Consider the following 18,750-nt stretch of genomic DNA (forward strand, 5'->3'; position numbering starts at 1 on the left):
TCGAGACGGATGGCTTGAGAATCAGAAGGCGTGCATTCAAGTCCACGCAATGGGACTTGATGAACCCTGGAGCCTCTCTGGGCCCCAGTTTTTTTAATAAGACAGGGATAAAAATTATCTAAACTACCAATGTTACAAGATGATTGTATGGAAAATGCTTTGTAAACAATCAAGTGCCATATGTTAATGTGATCATGTGATCTTCATAAATTGACTTTTTTAAAGGTGATTAACTTTACTGTTAAAACACAAGTTTTCTTAGAAGATGAGCTTATAGTTTAAATGTAAGTCATCATGATACTGGATTACCTGATGGAGTTTTTTTTTTTAGCAGTTAGTATCTATATCTTAGAAGCCATGGTCTAATACATTCATGCCTTTAATTAGGATGAAATATCTATACTACCTGAAATAATTAATAGGTGGTTTTTCTTCAAATTTGTCAGTTACACAGTTGGGAAAAGTCTTGCCACCAAGTCTGGTGTCTCTAACATCTTTTGCAATGACTCCATGGGGTCTGTTCACTGGACAGGCAAGCCTCAAACTTTGAAATTGGCAATGAGTTTCCTGACTTGGAATATCCATGCTTTCCAAAGGAATAAAAGTCACTTTTCTTTCAAATCCCAGAGCAATTTTATTTTCAGAATGACTTGAAAATACAGGTGAAAAAATTATTTAAAGTAACACCCCTCTATGGTCCCCATCTAGACAGTCTACTTAAATCAACAGAAGAATGTAGAAAAATAAATTAAATTGTGGTAGAACTAGCATTGCTTAGTACTAATCATTCTTGTTAGGAAAACACAAAATGCCAAGGGTGGGGGAGCAGAAGCCTTGATTCATTTTCAATGTGAAACTCCATTTGCGCACAGGGAGAAAGAAGTTCACCACATTGCTCTGTTCTGTGCCAGAATGTTATTGGCCAGGTGTTGTTTTTTCCCCTAAGCACAAAGTCTCACATGCACTTTGAGCACTTCTGGTCTTAGCTGTATGGTACCAGCCAAACCTGGCTATTTTGAGTCATTGGGAAAGGAACCATTAACGCTGTATAAGTGAGACTTCTCGGTCTTAGCCCAGCAACTGTTACTTAGTCACCTCGACCTGATTGCATGTCTACATTGCCTCACAGGTCAGAATTCAAGAAATGGCCTTTATCCACTGTAGCTAAATCAGGTCTGTTTCAATAGGATTATCTTGTGTTTGGCAGGACTTAACTGATGCCGTTTCCCATTTTACTGTCAACAACCACACCTCGGTTGTGTGTGCTTGTCCACTAGAACAAATGGTAGCCAGCCCATGCCTTTTCAGGCAGGCTGACTTTTATCACTTATAATGGAATTCAGTGCAATTTGATGGGTAGGTCAAGGTTAGAGAGATGTGATAGGCTGGTAGTAAAGCTAAGAGACCCATTAATGGCCAGGGACAGTGTTGTCAGAGAACAGAAACCCTCGGAAGACACGTAGGGGCCACTAGCTGGGTATCTGCTCTCCAGGAGCAGAAAGAAATGCTCTCATGTGAGTATAAACGCAAACTTCCTCAGTCATCACTTTTTTTAAAAGAAAGTTAAATTTTATAGGACAGGTGAGTAACATATTGAACATAGTGCTATCGATTGACAGAACTTTACAAACTGTTCCTAAAGTTGCTCACACGTGGAAATATCTCCACTCGCTACTGTTTTACTATAGACACCCAGCCTCCAAGGGCCACACAATGGCTGTGGGGTGCAGAGAAGGATTCTCTGCAGTGAAGCTCTTTGGCTTGGTCGGTGGTATACAGGGGGTCATGTCAGGTGGGCACTACGCAGTGAGGGCACTGCAGCCACGCTGTGTTTTCAGTGTCACTTCCAGACAGGTGCTGTGGTTTGAGTTTTTGCTTATACCAACAAACGTTTTGGAAGAGTTAGCAGGAGTATGAGAATCCAGTCCAAAACTGCCTGGTAACTTAACTCCTCAGGCCCCCCAGAGGGTGGGCTGGGTGCTGCGGGCTGCCCTTCCCATCTCAGCATGGTGAGGCAGGTGCAGCTCAGGCCTGGGTGCTGTCTTCTTTCCCCAGAGCAGCATCTTAGCAGCAGTGGGGGAGAGCCCAGAGATGATAGCATCACTCGCAGGTGGGCACAGTCACCCTCGACTGCCTGACTGCCCTAGGGCTCCAGCTCTGATACCTGAAAACCACAACTTTCAGTCAGGGGCTTCTCGAAGCTACAACCTGGAAGTGTAAATGAAAAGATTCCATATGCAGACTAAATGTGATTTACACTTAAAAATATTTAAATATAAATTAAGCTATAACTTAAGATACAACCAAAAAAGGGGACACTCAGCAGTTCCTTGTGCTGACCACACACATACATACACATACACACCCACACACGCACGCGCACACACACACACACACACAGGACACCCCAGACACGAGGCCATTAAAGCGATGCCATTTTCATTGTGCCAACTTTACATTCATCAGTTTGCTAGTCCGCGCACGCCACGTCACGCCGTCTGGCACTGCACTCCCGTCCTAGGGCCCTCATCGTCTTCTTCATACGCTTCTGCATTGTGGCGCCAGTTTTGTTCGTTGGGGTTAAATTCCTTGAGTTCTACTTGATCCATGTCATCTGTGATTCTTATTTTTTGTCGCGGCGGAAGTAAAGCTTCTAACTGAGGCAATTTATCTTGGGGGAGCCAGTGTTTTTCAGGGAAGATAACCTATGTTGAGGGGAAAAGCCTACATAAATGGAAGGGAAAGGGTGTCACTGGAACAAATTTCATGTAATAAGAGGAAGCAGACTTACCAAGAACTGTATGATGAGAGAGCCTTTCTCTAGTGATGCTTTGTAGATGGGCATGCCTTCATTCCGTACACATTTCAAGTCACCATGCTTTATCACTTCACCTGCCCATAAGAGAGCTTGGTTTTATTAGGCACTAGGAACAACAGTCTCTAGTTCCACGACACATCTGAATGCAACCTACATAATAAGATGTCACTGCCCTGTGAAACTGAGTTTGATGGGCTTGAAGCCTTGGAAAGGTATTATTGAGTATATATGATCTACCAGAAAAATCTGTAAAATGATCCAATGGGAAACTTAGACACGAGAATTTCTGCCCCACACACCATCCCTTTCACCAGTATTCAAAGACAAAACTTAACTTCTGGCTAAAGCAGGCTATGCTGCCCATTAGGGGGCGGTGAGGTCGAGAACAGTGTCATTCAAGAAGGGCTGGGCACAGAGGCAGCTGAGATAGCAACATGAGGGCCCTTAAAAGAAACTTCCCAGCAACATCAAAGCAGACATCAAACCTTTTCCTGACATCCACACACCTCAGGGACATGTTTTTGTGAGCATTTCCCCCTTTGCGTCCACCTTTCAACGTTTAACCACATAGTTCATCCATATACACTGGTGAGGACATTGGAGGATACAATATTAGACCCCTGAATTCAGCCTCAGGACAGTAGTGATGGTCACAATTATCACAAGCATATGAGGGCGACCCACAAAGTAACGAAGGAACAAAGAAAGAGGATCATTCTCTCTCCTTCTTAGACAAAGGTGATAATGCTGTAGATGTTAGTATCACACACGTCAGTGGTGAGGCCTCACGTGGATGGATAAAAGGGAGTTAAAAACACTCTGAAAAATAGCTACTGTAGATGTGATAGAGTCTTGTCTCCTGGTGGTTGATACCACATCAGAGTCGGAGGCCCTTTTGGGGTCCAGCATATTTTCCACCTCTCATCCAGGGTGGGAGAGCCTTTGACAATATCCCCCCAACATCAAGAGACCACCTGGTGTTTATCACTAGAGCCTCAGTAATAGGAAGTTCTTACTTCTTGAGCTGAAATCTGCTACCCCATCTGTAACTATATACTACAACTGGAGGACTGCCAATAAGGTCCAGAACACTCTTAGTTTGAGCAAAATAAGATTGGAAAAAATTACCCACAAGTACAGGACAAGAGAGACCTGACTTGACAGGTTTTTTTACATGGAAGAAAAGCTAGAAGTTTTAGCTTATCTCAGCTTTGAGCCACTTGTATGCCGTTGCCGTGTGTGTTGTGTGTGTGTGTTTTTTAAAGCTAATGTACTTTTTAAAAGGCTGTAATAAAGAAGCACAATAGGCCACTGGTTTTCACTTAACTTATACCGGTTCTGCCTTCTAGAGCAGGAGCCAGCTAACTCTGGCCTGAGGACCAAATGTAGCCTCTGCCTGTTTCTGTCCAGCAGCCGCTGAGCTAAGGTGGTTTGGTTTTGTTGTTTTATTTTCTTTTAAAGCATTAGGGGCACAATCGGCTCAAGCTTAAAAGCCCATTCAAATCTTTAGCTGTTTCTTCCAGGTAAATAAACATTGTCAAGTCAGGTTCCTCCCCCCAGGCCCCTATCACTCCCCCTTGTGCAGTCATTGCCTTGTGCAAATAATTTTTTCAAATCTTAATAATCTCAGACATACTGCTTTGGAATTTACTTACAAAACTATTCTACGTCAAAAACTGTACTTTAAAAAAAACCCAAGTCCATCAAGAAACTAATGGCTGCACAAATTGAGGAATAAAATTAAGTACAGCTAAGCATCATATAGGGCAGAGAACAGATCATAGAAATGCTGCCTGAACTGTTGGAATTCCTATGATATGCTGCCAGGAAATGATTCTGTACTTAGAGACTTGTACTGGAATGATAATATACTATAGAAAACTACTCTAGAAACAGAACCAGGTACTCTTGATGCTTGAGTAAGAATACAAAAATATAAGACATTAAGATGAATTTCTCTCCTACCTAGTTTTGTTTTCCAACCCTGAAATCCCTACCAAATTGTCATTTTTTCTGTGACAAGCCTCTTTTAATATAATTTGATGATTTGTGTACATTTGGAGAAAGGGAGAAGAAGAAAGGTGGACCTCTTGATATGTATTTTTTTTTACTATAATAATGAACATGAACTGAACATAAGGATCAATGTGGGAGAAAGGAGGAATGATGTATACCATCCTCAAGATTTCTACACAAGTGGATTTTCAGACTATAATAGCAGCTTATTTCTTCAGATATTAAAACCTGATTTTCAACATTTCTGATGGAAGTCCTTTTCAAATGGTCATTTTTCTTCTGCTTTAAACTTCTCTATTTTAAATAACAATGAACACTTTCCTTTTTTTTAATGACTTGAGACCCCATTAAGAAACAAATTGCTTCTATAATACAGTAATGCTCTTAGGCTTTGTTAAGGCATATTCAGCTGTGTAGACCAGGCCTGTACAACATATGATCCACGAAAAATTTATTTTTTGCGGGCCGTATGTTGTGCAGGCCTGTTGTACATCCTCTGTGTTTTTCAAGGGCTGCCTGAAATCCTTTGGTGTGCTGCAAGCAGCCTGTGGGGTATATGTTGTGCAGGCCTGGTATAAACTAACACCAGGATTATTAGGGGCTTTGAGTTCTTTTATCTGTTTTGCTTTTCCATCTCTTTTTGGTGTCAGCTGTTATCTTCTTGTTGCTGGTACTGTGATTGGTTCTAGCAATGAGCCCCCTCTTCCCCTTTTTCTGATTTACTTTGAACTTAAGGTCTAGATAACTGGCCTTGTTACAATTATGTCTAAAATTAAATTAAGCAGATGGAAATATGGAGACCTGAAGGGTTAGGAACAATGTGAGAATTGGATACCAGCTACCATGGCTGCTGAATTCAGGCTTTTAAAAAATCTTGGTTCTTTACTGTGTCAGTTTGGGAAGCTGATCATTCTAGAAGGGTACATTTCAGTGTAAATAAAGTATTTGGTAGTAGAGAAGGAAAGGAGAGAGAGAGATGAGGGACTGGAGAAATACAAGGGATGGGTGAGGAAAAGAAAAAAGAAGAGAAAGATGAGAGAATTCTGCTAAGCAGAGTTTTCTCTGCCTTCATGGGCTCAAGTCTAGAAATCTTCCTGCTTTTCAACATCTCTGTCCCTCCAGTCTGATAAGCAGAAACATGGATCCATCTCTTGGATCCATCCTTGGTTCCCTGCTCCCTTCTCTTTCTGAGGTGGTAACTGTGCCCCTGAAACAGGTCCCCACAGTAGCAGGGACCACATGGCAAGTGTGCTCCTTTAAGGAGTGGCTCAAACCTCTCCCTCCTCTACACATACTGCACTCCACCCCACCCCACTGTGTGGAAACCTAGGATCACACACACTTCTAGCATTGTTTTTAAGGCGAGAAAATATTTAGAAATGTATTTCAAAATGCTCTAAATCACATTGATTAGAGAAATGCAAATCAAAACAACTCTGACTTACCATATCACACTTACCAGATTGGCTAACATGACAAAATAGGAAAATGGTAAATGTTGGTGAGGATGTGGGAAAATTGGAACACTGTTACATTGTTGGTGTTGGAGTTGTGAACTGATCCAGCCATTCTGGAAAGCAATTTGGAACTATGTCCAAAGGGCTATAAAAATGTGCATACCCTTTGAGCTAGCAATACCACTTATAGGGCTGTATCCCAAAGAGATCACACGAGGGGGAAAAGGACCCACATGTACAAACATATTTATAGCACCTCTTTTTGTGGTGCCAAAGAACTGGAAATTGAGGGGATGCCCATCAGTTGGGAAATGGCTGAACAAGTTTTGGTATATGATTGTGATGGAACACTATTGTGCTATAAGAAATGATGAGCAGGCAGATTTCAGAAAGACCTGGAAAGACTTATACGAACTGATGCTAAGTGAAGTGAGGCCGGAGAACATTGTACACAGTAACAGCCACATTATGAGATGACTGACTTTGATAGACTTAGCTCTTCTCACAAGCAAGGATCACAAGAATCTAAGATAACTCCAAAAGACTCACAATAGAAAATGTTATCCACATCCAGAGAAAGAAAGAGTCTGAATACAGAGGGAAGCTTACTATTTGTACCCCTTTTTTGGTTTTGTTTTGTTTCTCATGGTTCCATTAGTTCTAATTCTTCTTTACATCATGACTAATGTGAAAATGTTTAATATGAATGTATAAGTGGGCCTATATCAGATTGCGTGCTGTCTTGGGGAAGAGGGAGGGGGACAAAATTTAAAATTCAAAATTTTATCAAAGCGAATGTGGAAAACAAAGTAAATAAATTAGTTATAAAAATTTTTTTGAAATAAAAAATAAAATACCTTAGAAGTATTCTTTAAAAAGAAAAAAAAAGAAATCTATTTTATATGATCATTCAAATAAGACTGGTAGAAAGGAAGAAAGAGGTATGGTGGGTGGGGGAGAACAGATAAGTGAACACCAAAGAAGAGATGAGAAACGAGGGAGACATAGAAGAGAGGATCCTTGAAGAGGGGCCAGTCGGTTCTGAAGTGTTCATTCATGTGTCTGTTCATCCCCCCATCCCTCTTCACTCAGTTTTGGACCACAGGGTGGTGTCATTTAGTCTGGGCTTTGACCAGTCCATTAGCTATTTCACTCTTTATTTCTGTTTCTTCAACCCTTGATCCATAAACCCATGAAGACTGATCTGAGTGGTGTAGACCCATCAACTAACTGAAGGAGAAATCATCATGATCAGGGCAATGATATGGAGAAAATCTATTAAAAAACAGCTATCATGAAGCTCTTGTTCAAAACCTTTGCAGACTTGGTATGTGGATATTCTGTTTGATTCTGAGCCTTGTACTATTTGCATCTGAGGGGTCAACTTCATTGGGCTCCTCCACAGTGTATGGCAGAAACAACTGACACTGTTCTTGAAGAACTCACTTCAGGATAAACTAAAAATGTGCGTTCATCAGCCAAATATCTCATCAGAAAAATTGTGTGTGGGGGGGGGGAGGGTGGGGAGGACTGAGATGTGTTTCTGTTTACTTTGCCACCCAAGACCCAGAAGAGTGTGGATGGATTAGTTTTTTTTTCTCCTTAATAGTATTTTTTCCCCAATTACATGTAAAGATAGTTTTCTACATTCATTTTTGTAAAATTTTGAGTTTGGCTGGATTAGTCTTGACTATTGGAAAAAATAGCAACACAGCCTAATGTCAACAGTGTCATTGTCTAATAAAGGACAGAGAATGGGGCATGGGGCGGCCATAGGAGAACTAGAGGCAAAGTGATTGTGCTGAGCTTGACTGAAATCCCCCAGAACTTTTACAGGCGAACATACAGAATGATATCGAATAGACAGCCACACTCTCTACCCAGCCCAAAGCTCACCTGCCTTAGAAGTTATAAGCAGAGTTCGATTATCCAGTGTTTTGATGGTCTTTTTGAAGCCACACAAAGCTTCGGTGAGCTGAATTTTCATTTTCATTATCAAGTCATGGCCTCTTCTCTGAAAGACCCCATGATCCTTCTGATCAAGCACAATGATGACGTCTCCAGGCTCCAGCTCTGGCTCCTGATCTCCTTCTCCATGAAACATAATCTTCTGTCCATCTTTCATACCTAGGAAACACCATCCCTTATTGATGAACCACTTCCTTAAATAGGGTCTTTTTTGTAAGGCTTTTTTCAAGGAGGGGTAGGAGGGGATGAGCGTTTGTACAGCATCTGCCGTCATGTGCTGGGCACTGTGTCGATCACTTCCCAAATGTATCATTTCATCTTCACAGCAGCCCTTGGGAGGTAGCTGCTGTTACTGTTATCCTCATTTTACACTTGAGGAAGCTGAGGTGACAAAATCTGCGACACATTTTATTTCTCCATCTATCGTGTTTAACTGGTTTAGGAAGGACGAGTGTCTGAGTCCTAGAAGGTCAGGGGTGGGGGTGGGGGTGGGGTGGGAGGCTGACGTTAGCCCTGGGGCCTTACCTTTTTCTATGTGAACTTCTATAATTTTTTTCTCTCTTACAACTTTACAGCCATTACAGTTCTCACACCGGTCCTTGGGGTTAATTCGTTCACCTTGGCCTTTACATTCAAGACATACTGTTTGAATCTGCTGGACCATTCCTGGCCCAATCTGCTGGATGTGAATTTGCATTCCTCTCCCTTTGCAGATGGGGCATTTTTCAACGGATCCCTTTTTCCCACCAATTCCTAGGGAAGCAAAACAAAAATGAAATTTATGATCTTCTCCTCAGAGTTAATCAGAGCAAAAAAAATGTGAAAGCTATCGGTAGTGGCCACATGTTTATAGTTTGTTCCTTTGAAAACATTATGTACAGAATGAAATGGGATACTCAAGTTAAGGAAACATCTCTGCCTAAAATAGCTACAAAGTTGAATGAAATATTTTGTTTTGGTCTGATGTATCCTGAAGACTGCCTTAAAATTAATTTTTTGTTCTTCAGTCATGTCCATCTCTTCATGACCCTTTTCTGGAGGTTTTCTTGGCGACAGAGTGAAGTGGTTTGCCATTTCCTTCTCCACATCATTTTACATATGAGGAAACTGAGGCAAACGGGATTAAATGATTTGCCCAGGGTCACACAGCATGTCTGAGGCCAGATTTTAACTCTGGAAGATGAGTCTTCCTGACTCCAAGCCTAGCACTCAATCTACTAGTTACAAAAGGGTTTTGCTGCTTTTTTTTTAAACAGTGAGGGACATTTTTAAAATGTGTACTAATAAATGCATAGACTTTGAATGGCATAAAATTTCAGTGTTCTCTGGCAGGCAGTAAGTGAGAAAGCAAACTGTGTATACGTAAATAATGAAGAATGGGGGAGGGGCCGGTGAATGTGTGTCGTATTTCACTTTATTAGTTTACAAGATGTGTACATTTGACTCTAAAGCCTGGGAAGTATTCCTCCTGCCCAGCCCCACCTCCCCATTCATTACCTTCACATTTTTCGCAAATTACATTTTTCTGGAGCGCGAGTTTCCTTGTGACTCCATTATATATGTCTTCAAGAGATACAGACAACTGATGCACGACATTCTTGCCTTCCAAGAAAAAGTGCACAATTAAGGGCAAATGCATAGGAAGCGTCATGGTTCAGGCTTAATCCGAGCCCCCCAAAACAGAATGGTGCTTCTACCTCAGCTAGCTTTGGCCAGCAGCAGAATTAGCTCAGAGTTTTTCCCCCTCTATATTTTTGTGAATTAGGCTGTTCTAGTCATTTACAAGTCGCCTCTTTCAATCTAAGAGTCCTCAGTCTTAGTTTAGCTAAAAATTAAAATACCTTCTAAGTTAGTTTTCTTAGAGCCAATCTGAGGGAGGCAGATAGGTCACCCTGTACTCAATATAAAATAAAGCAATGTAAACAAAGAGCATTTCAATAAGGAGCCCACCCATTCCTGATAAACACTCTATTGCAGCTTATTTCAGGAAGGTAAAAACCAGACTTCCTAAATCACTAAGCAAGATCTTTTTTTAGCATGTGAAATATATAAGCTAAATATTAATGGCTCTGTCTTCTATTCTTCAGTTCTCAATCACATTTCTATAAAATTGTAAAAGCTTGATAGTTTTGTAGGAAGCAAAGAAATATCGCAGGTTAAAGGAAATGTACCCTAACCATTGTTTGGGATGTAATGCATTAAGATAATTCTCATTAAAAGGGCACATTTTAATTTTTAGTATTCTTCGTCTTTTTGGAACTGATAATCTAGGTCCTTCTAACTCTGGTTAGTAAATCAACAAGTGAAAATAAGTACATTTATAAATGCCTAACTTCATTGAAGATCAGCTATTTATGCCACAACCAAAAAAAGTAAGTTAAAAAGGTTTCTGAACAGTAAAAAAAAAAAAAAAAGCCCCCTTCCCACCTTTTCAAAGGGTCATATTTATTTCTAATTTACAAACAATTCTAATAAATTGGTAATGTGTTTTTCCCAGCTGTATATCAGATTATAAATGGATTAACTGTAGGGTAAAAGAGAGGTAAAGGGGTGTGGGGTAAGGGGGGAAGGTAACTGAGAGAAATACCAAAGAGACCATTCGGAAACAAATTACTCTGAAAAGTATAAGCCTGGGGCCATTCAGTGTCCCCCTAACAACATACCTCCATAGCTGCTGAAGGCACATTGCAGAGTTAGCCCACCATATAATAATCCAAGTTCATAAAATGCCTCATTTCCATCAGGTAGGGGTGGGAAATGGGGGGAAGCTTCAGTTGACCAGAATATTCACCTTGTGGAACACCTCACTCCCCAATAAATAATCAATGAGGCTTTATTTTTGACTTTTAACACAAGGCAGGCAGAGCTCAGCAACCAGGAAAGCAGACTCAGTCAGGGAGCATTTATTTAAGCGACGGTTAGATGCCAGGTACTGTGCTAAGCAACTGATTTTGTTGGTATATGGGCAGGGCATTTAAAAACACCAAACAAAAAGGCCAAACTTCCCTTGTGGAAGGGAGGGGGAGAGGACTATTTGGTTTCTAAGCAATTCTTAAAGAGGTTCAGAACCTTTTTTGGAGGGGTGTCATGGCACTCTTGACACTTTGGGCAGGCTGGTGAAAATTATGGATTTCTTTTCTTAGAAAGATGTTTGTTGCCTACATTCAGAATCGAAGGAAATGTTAAACCTCACTTATCAGTGAAAATAAAAATACAATTTTTTTCCTATCCAAGTTCTCACAGCCCCCCATTCCTGCACTCCCAGAACCCCTGTTCTATAAGGAATCTTTCACCTCTGTATTAGTAAACTAAAGAATACTTAATGAACTTGTAAAACATCTTATTTTTAATATTCAGTATTACCTATAGTCACATAATCTAGAATATATTAGGTTAGAATACTATATAGAAGTGTGTTGAAGTTGTCTTTTTAATCTTGTTTATTATGAACCAAAATTGAGTGGCATAGGAGAGGGCCCCTGTGTGATTCTGGCACAGTTAAGACTTTTAACTTTAAGGAGATCCCCCCCTGCCCAAGACCATTTACCTCTTCTCTCTCTGGTCATCCGTCCTCCACCGCCAAAGAACATGTCAAAAATGTCCATGGGTGATGAGAAGTTGCCGCTGGTTGTGCCTCCTTCTTTAATAGCCTGCTCCCCACCCTGGTCATAAATTTCCCTTTTCTTTACATCTGAAAGTACTTCATAAGCCTGGGAGATGAGTTTAAACTTGAAAACAAAAACAGTAAAACCAGAGACTGAGTTGAACAGCTTTAACAGGCAGAGATCATCTGAGCAAGAGCAGTTCTCCCTCCTGGATGCTGTTACAGTTGGTGACTGTAAAGGTTACAAAGGGCTTCTTCTTGATAGCTAAGGCAGTCCAGATGAGGGGGAAAGTAGGCTTCCCCAGAGAGGCCCCATTAATGACTGGGCATGGCTGTGTTGCCAGCCAATGTCAGAATCATGATTGATTCTTGGGACTCATGTTCCAGGTACCAAGTGGGGCATCCTGTTTGCCTTTTCCTCCTTGCTCTCTGGTGGCTCATATGGCCAAGACAGTTCACCTCCGTAACTGTCCTGTTTTCTCTATGTATGTAACATGGTGCTGGTTACTTCAATTGTGACTTTACATGCTTTCTGTGAGGCTCAAGGAGCCCTCGTTAAATCTTAAAGCCTACATTTATAACACGTACTGTGATCAGAGCTGAAATGATTTCTTTGAGGAAGTAGCTATTATCAGAGCCCCCTTTTGCTGACAGGGAAACATGCAGCACCTTAAGTAACACAAAGGGAATTAGGACTTTGGAACTGAAACTCAGGTCAAGCTGCCCTCAGAAACTGGTGAGTCTCACACTCACAATGGCTAAGTCCATCATGAAAATCACAGTGAGAAACACTGACTACTGATGAGGAAGAGGCTTATGGCTTGGATAGTTTTAGTAGCTTAACTAACCCTTTTTTCACTGTAGCAATAAATAGTCAACTGCTTTGATAAGTTTGCCCTGCAAACCACTGGTAATTTGTCATTTAAAGACAAAGTATAGTTCAAACTTTTAAATTTTTTTTTATCATGAACTTTAAAACAAGCACCAATACGTTAAATATACAACAGAAAAGAGGATTGTACACGAAACTGAACTTTTTACACATTTTTAAAGTATCTTAAATTTAACACTAAATAGCTTGTCTGCCTTCTTCTAGCACTCAATCTGAATTCTGTGGCCAAAGAGACAAAGACAATGAAACTGGCCCCAGCATCATCAGTAACCCCGCCCCCCCAAGTTTGGTTCGTACTTCCATCTACAAATAACTTTGAGCACCACCCAGTAATGGGTCTTTTTAGCTTATAAAAGTTAAAAGTGACTAGTTGCCTCACTGCTGCTATATATTCTGACCCACCCCCCTCCCCCCCCCAGTTACGCTGCTGGCCCTAAGCTGGTGGAGTCTGTGTACAAAGAGCTTGACCACAAAGCACAGCTTCTAAAGTAATGCTGATGCTTAGCAACAACCCACAACAAGACAGAATGAGAAGACCCAAGCTTTCCCTGCACTGGGGGAGGGAGGGAAAGAGATCTTACTCCCTTCACTGTACTGTCACCAATAAGAACAAAAACCAAATTAGTGGCCCTGAGAGAAGAAAACAAATTTGGCAGCCACGTAAGGACTTTAAAATTATGCCTCACCATTTCCTCCCACAAGAACTTGGGTCCTCTCTCTGCAGGCGCCATCCTAGTTATGGGGCCTTGTTATTCTCCCTTGTGGAAACCCCCATCTCCTCCTTTCTTGCCTTTTATACTACTCATTAAACATGCCAATCTACTACTCACTTTTCCCTTCTTTTGTGACATGAGGGGTCTGGACTAGGGTATCTTCTCTAACATGGTGTAATGTTCTTGCCTGTTTCCTCCACTAAGATACAGCAGCGGCGCCATTTGGTGCTTTCCGCTTGAGGGTTTTTCCCATGCACTTAGAAAAGGGACATTGGAGTTGGAGCTGAGGACGTGAGTTCCAATTCCAGCTCTTACTTTATTTACTAACTGTGTCATCATCTTAGTTTAGGCAAGTTCACTTCATCATCTGTAAAAAATAAGGTTTGGCTGGCAAATCGCTTCCAACTCAATTTGTGATTCTCTTCCCTAATCTTAGATAAGGACAAGCTGGAAAGGACAAGCTAGTCCCTAACTCCCCTCCTCCCCACCCTCTTTAAGCCAGAACCATATTTAAACTCAAGAAGACAGGCTTGGGTAAATTAGGCCATGGGTTGGTTTGGGGTGGGGTGGGGTGTGCACAATGTCTTATAGCTAACTAAAATGGATTTCTAAGCCTCTAGCCTACTGGCATACTTATTTCAACATTTGATAATGAAAATTTTCTAGTATAGCCAAAGAATTATATAAACATTGAAGAGGTTAACATAAAACAAACTGCACAAATATTTTCTTAGCCAACCCAAGTACCGCTAATCCCATAAAGCAATGGTTGACACTGCCCTCAAGGAACTTGCTTTCCACCAGCAGGGATAAGTATAATTCAAAAGAGGTGGACCCCAATGACATCCTTCACAGTAAAGAGAATTGATTTAGTGAATGCATATGGTTAAAGGGAAAGAACACATTCTCCTGGTGGGGAGGGGAGAATGGCAGAGCTAAATGAGAAAGGTTTCTTCAAGAAAGAGGGGCTTATGACTGAAGATTGATTTACAAGGTGTGAGGGGACTGGAAGGAGCAAATGGGCACAGGGAACAACAGAAATGAGACCAGCAAGAATGGCTGAATATTTGAAGGGGAATAACAAGAAAGGAGGCTGGAGCCAGCTTGCATAGATGATCTGAAATGCCAGACCGGTTAAGGATTCAATGTTTTGTCTTGTTGGCTGTGAGGTTTTTGATCTGGGGATTGATAAGGACTAAATTATATGTTGCAAAAAAGCAATCTAATTTAAGACGACCATTTTGGAAAATTACAACTCAGTTTGTTTGTAAAGCCTTTAAGAATCTTGAATCATTTTCCAAGAACAAGAAATAAGATCATCCATGATGCTGACTGCATCTACAGAGCTGACTAGCAAGGAGCATACAAGACCTTAAAATGACCTACGTAAGACAAGAGAAAATTAGTTGTCCCCTAAATATAGATGAGAATGAACCTAAGTGGGCAAGAGACAAATGGCCTAACAGCAAGTATTTTAAACTTGTGACGATGGCCGCCGTTCACATAAAGCACATGCAGCTAAATATAAATATTCGATCAGTGCCCAGGCAAATGCTCTGAAGCAGCTCCCACTCTGAAATGAATAAGGCAGACAGGTATTTTGATACCATGGTTGTTTCCATAGGTACTAAACAGAAACCCGTGGTTAACTAGCTAGCTAGCCTGCTTCAAAGTGTCCCCCTGGAGCCAGCTCCAGACCAAAGGAGAAGGAAACCCACAGAGCTTACATGGAAATGACAAAGCATAAAGGACATACTGTTATCTACAGGGAGGGAGAATGACCATGGTGCCTTTCTCCAGGAATTCAGTGTTTGATAGTCATCTTTTTGTCAATAGACAGTAACCATTCAAAGTATGAAATTGGGCACTTCTACAAAAGTGTTCCTCCTATTTGCCTTGTTTGAGACTGGGTCTCTGGATCACTCAGATTGGAAATGAAAGGGGCTGCTTCTCAGCCCAATCCAGAGATTGGCACAAAGCTTTTTACCTGGGCCAGATGCCTTCCCCCTTCCCACTCCAAGCTCACCACCTTGGTGCTTAGTGACAACACTCAATTCTGGTTCTGCTACATAATATCACTAAGTCAGCCAGTCCAGGAGACCCACCAGCCTCAGCATCCCCCTGGTAGCAAGGAGTGATTATCACAGGCACGAACCACCAGCCTGGGGCTCTAGGGTTCCTACTTCTCATTTTTACACTTGGCAAAATTTTCTCACCTTAATTAATGGGGGAGAGCTGGGTATTGACGGGTACCTCATTTGTGACCATAGAGAAACTAAGTGAATTTGTCCTTTGTAAACGTTAAGGTATTGTATACATGAGGTTACTGTTAGACCTATCCATGTTCGCTTTTCAGCTTTTTTTTGACTACTCTGTATCCCTTTAAAGCTTTGTGTATAAACATTTATGACAAAGTTGCAGGGCTGCTCTTTTGATGACCGTTCCCGTTCGGGCCGGTCCTCCTCCACTCATCCCCCCAACTTTGCCAAGGTGACAGCTCTGACCCTGACAGAGCTACCGCGGAGGAAAAAAAAGATCGTTGGTCCTCCTGGCAATTCTGCACCCTCAGAAATGCCTGCTAGGGCTGACAGTTACCGGCTGTCCAGGGCCGGCCACGCTGAAGGTGCCCACAGACCACGATTAAACGCTGCCTGCTTTTGATAAAAGTTCATTTCCCCTCTCTCCTCTCTTCTGGGGTAGAGACCCCCCCCCCCCCGGCCCTCTGCGGCCGCCGGCGTCCTGTGCCCACAGCTCCAGCGGGGCTCCAGTTTCCTGGGGTCTCGATGAGTAAAGATTCTCCCCGCGCCGCCCCCCCCCCCAGTCAACTTTCAACGCCCAGGGTCGGGGGGGCGCGGGACGCCGGTGGCCAGCGGTGTCCTCTCCATCCCTCCTCTCTCCTTCGTCGTCCTCCACCCGGCCCGGGGCAGCACCCACAGCACCTCCCCCCGCCTCCGCCTCACCTTCTCGCCTTCGTCCGGGTTCTTGTCCGGGTGGTACTTGAGGGCGAGCTTCCGATATGCCTTCTTGATCTCCTCCTGGGCGGCGCTGGGCTTCACCCCCAGGATGTCATAATACTCAGTCTCCTTGACCATCTTCGCTCTGCGGGAAGGGGCGGGGAGTCAGGCGGGCGAAGGAGCCCCGAGGAGCCGGGGAGGGACGGGCCGGACGACCGGACGGACTGGCTGAGGCGGCGGCGGCAGCTGCCCGAGGGGCGCGGACAGCGGCCGCCCTCGGGCCCCAAGTCGGTCCGCCCGACCGGCCGCAGCCCCAGCTACCCGGCTAGCTCCGGCCCCCGCCCGCAGCCGCAGATCCCCGGGCTCCTGGCAGCGGCCGCGGCCCCCCGCCCGAGGACGCCCCCAGCTGTCGCGGTCGCCTCCCCACCCGCCCCTGTCCCGTGCCGGTTGCACACACGGCCGGGGGGCTCCTCCGCGGCCGCTTTTATGGGTCGCCGGCGGAAGGTTCCGCCGCGCTCCGGTGACGCCACAGTGGCCCTAGAACGTTCGCGGAGGTTCCCGCGGGCTGAGCGGGCGGAGGAGCTTCGACCGAGGTTGGGGGGAGGAGGAATCCCCGTCCCCTCCCTCCGCCGGGGGGGTCTCCCTCCCCTCCCCCCGGGGGCTCCTCCTACACCCAAGAGGCTCTCCCCTCTCCCGGAGGACCTCCCTCTCCTGGGCACTCCTTCACCTTAGGGACCCCTGTTCCTCCTGATGACCCCCTTTTCTCTTGGGGCTCCTCTTCCCCCAATGGGACCCTCATTCCTTCTGGACCCCCTTCCCCACTCGGGCGCTTCTTCCCGGGGGGATCCGCTCCCCTGGGCACCCCCCTCCTCCCCCGGTATCCCGATCCACTCACTCGGGCTCGGGGGTTTCCGCCTGTCCCTCCGCCTCCCCCGAGGTCCAGTTCTGCCCGCCGCCCCGGGCCATTTCGGAGGCCTCGGGTGGCTCGGCTGCGGTGTCGGCGATAGCGGTGAGCGGGCAGGGGCCCGGGGCCTCGGGGCGGCGGGGCCGGGGGCCACGGGGCGGCGGCGGCGGTGCAGGCGGCGGCGGCTGCTCGGGCTGCGGCGGGGGACCGCGGGCCGGGCGGGCCGGGCGGGTTCGGGAGGCAGGGCGGCGGGAGGCAGGGCGGCGGGGCGGCGGGCGCGGAGCCTGCCCCGGCGGGCGGCCGGGCGCGCTCACTCTGGCGGCGGGGTGGGTGCGCGGAGCTCCCTCCGAGCAGGTCTTAGACGGAGAGAGGGAAGAGCAGGTGGGGCGAGGTGGGCGGCCCGGGGGCGACTGACCCCCGGCCGGTCTTGTGCGCCGATCCAGCCTGGCCGCCCACCTGGGTGTGGTCCTGCGCGCACCTCTGTGCGGTAGATGAGCCTAGGGTGGGGCACTGATGATGTCGGGGGAGGGGGCAGTGACCTGGGGGCTTTTCCCGAGCTGGAAGCCTCGGCCCGTGAAGGGGAGGGCACCAGTGCCCGAGGGTCACACAAGTTCGAAGGCACCTCAAGGCCATCCGACAGCTCCCTTCTTTTACTGAGCAGAAAACTGAGTGCCAGAGAGGGGAGCAGAGGGGCCACGTCCTACACAAGGGTCACAAAAGTCAGTGACCTAAGGTTCTCTGACTCCAAAAACGAGTGCTCTCTCCACTATGTCGCACATACTGCTTCTGAAGATGGGGGGGGGGGTGTCTGTGGCATGTGGTAATAAGGAGGTGGAAGTGATAGGAGAGAGAAGAAATGATGGAAGGAGGAGGAGGTGATAGCTGGGAGGAGCAGGTGATGAGACGAGAAGTAGAGATGCCAGGGAGGGGGAAGAGTGGGCGAGCAGTGACGGCAGGAAAGAAAGAAGAGGCCGTGGAGACACGTGAGGGGAGGGAGGAGGAGACGATGGGAAGAGTGGAGATGCCAGGGGGGATGGGGAAGGATGAGGAGATGATGGGAGGAGTGGAGATGCTGGGGAGATGGGGAAGGGGTAAGGTCGAGGAAGAGGAGGAGATGAGAAGTAATTTGGGTTGGGGAAGGTTGATGATGGACGAGAGGAAGTGGTAATGGTAAAGGAAGGTGGTGGAGAAGAGCGGTAATAGAGTGCGAAGGTAGTTGTCAATGGCAAGTGATTCCTGTTATTTGAGGGAAGAAGTAATGAAAGTGAGGAGAGGTGAGTGGGGAAGTTGACATGGAGGTGGTAGGCACAGGTGGTGATATCTCTGATTGCTGAGGGGAAGAGGAGTGTCAGTAACAGTAGAAAAGGGGGAAGACTAGATAACGGTGTGTGTATGTGAACATGATAAGAGGCAAGGTTGGTGTC

At 45.0% G+C, this 18,750-nt stretch overlaps 1 protein-coding gene across 2 annotated transcripts; it reads right to left on the bottom strand.

Annotated features, from left to right (window-relative positions):
• Positions 1-615: 615 nt before the first annotated feature.
• DNAJA4 (DnaJ heat shock protein family (Hsp40) member A4) lies at positions 616-16,824 on the bottom strand. 2 transcript variants are annotated; one of them, XM_036734877.1, is made up of 8 exons: positions 16,429-16,741; positions 11,807-11,987; positions 9,757-9,861; positions 8,785-9,012; positions 8,188-8,418; positions 2,792-2,892; positions 2,458-2,705; positions 616-2,208 (listed from the first exon to the last, which is right to left on the bottom strand). In XM_036734877.1, exons 1-7 carry the CDS (start codon positions 16,558-16,560, stop codon positions 2,490-2,492), a joined length of 1,194 nt encoding a protein of 397 aa, XP_036590772.1. In that variant the 5' UTR covers positions 16,561-16,741; the 3' UTR covers positions 616-2,208; positions 2,458-2,489. The 2 variants fall into 2 exon arrangements, with proteins under 2 accessions (XP_036590772.1, XP_036590771.1); XM_036734876.1 differs by lacking the exon at positions 616-2,208 and having other exon boundaries at positions 2,423-2,705; positions 16,429-16,824.
• Positions 16,825-18,750: the final 1,926 nt, after the last annotated feature.

The sequence above is a fragment of the Trichosurus vulpecula genome, chromosome 8 (genome assembly GCF_011100635.1).
Source record: "Trichosurus vulpecula isolate mTriVul1 chromosome 8, mTriVul1.pri, whole genome shotgun sequence".
In the NCBI taxonomy this organism is placed as follows: domain Eukaryota; kingdom Metazoa; phylum Chordata; class Mammalia; order Diprotodontia; family Phalangeridae; genus Trichosurus; species Trichosurus vulpecula.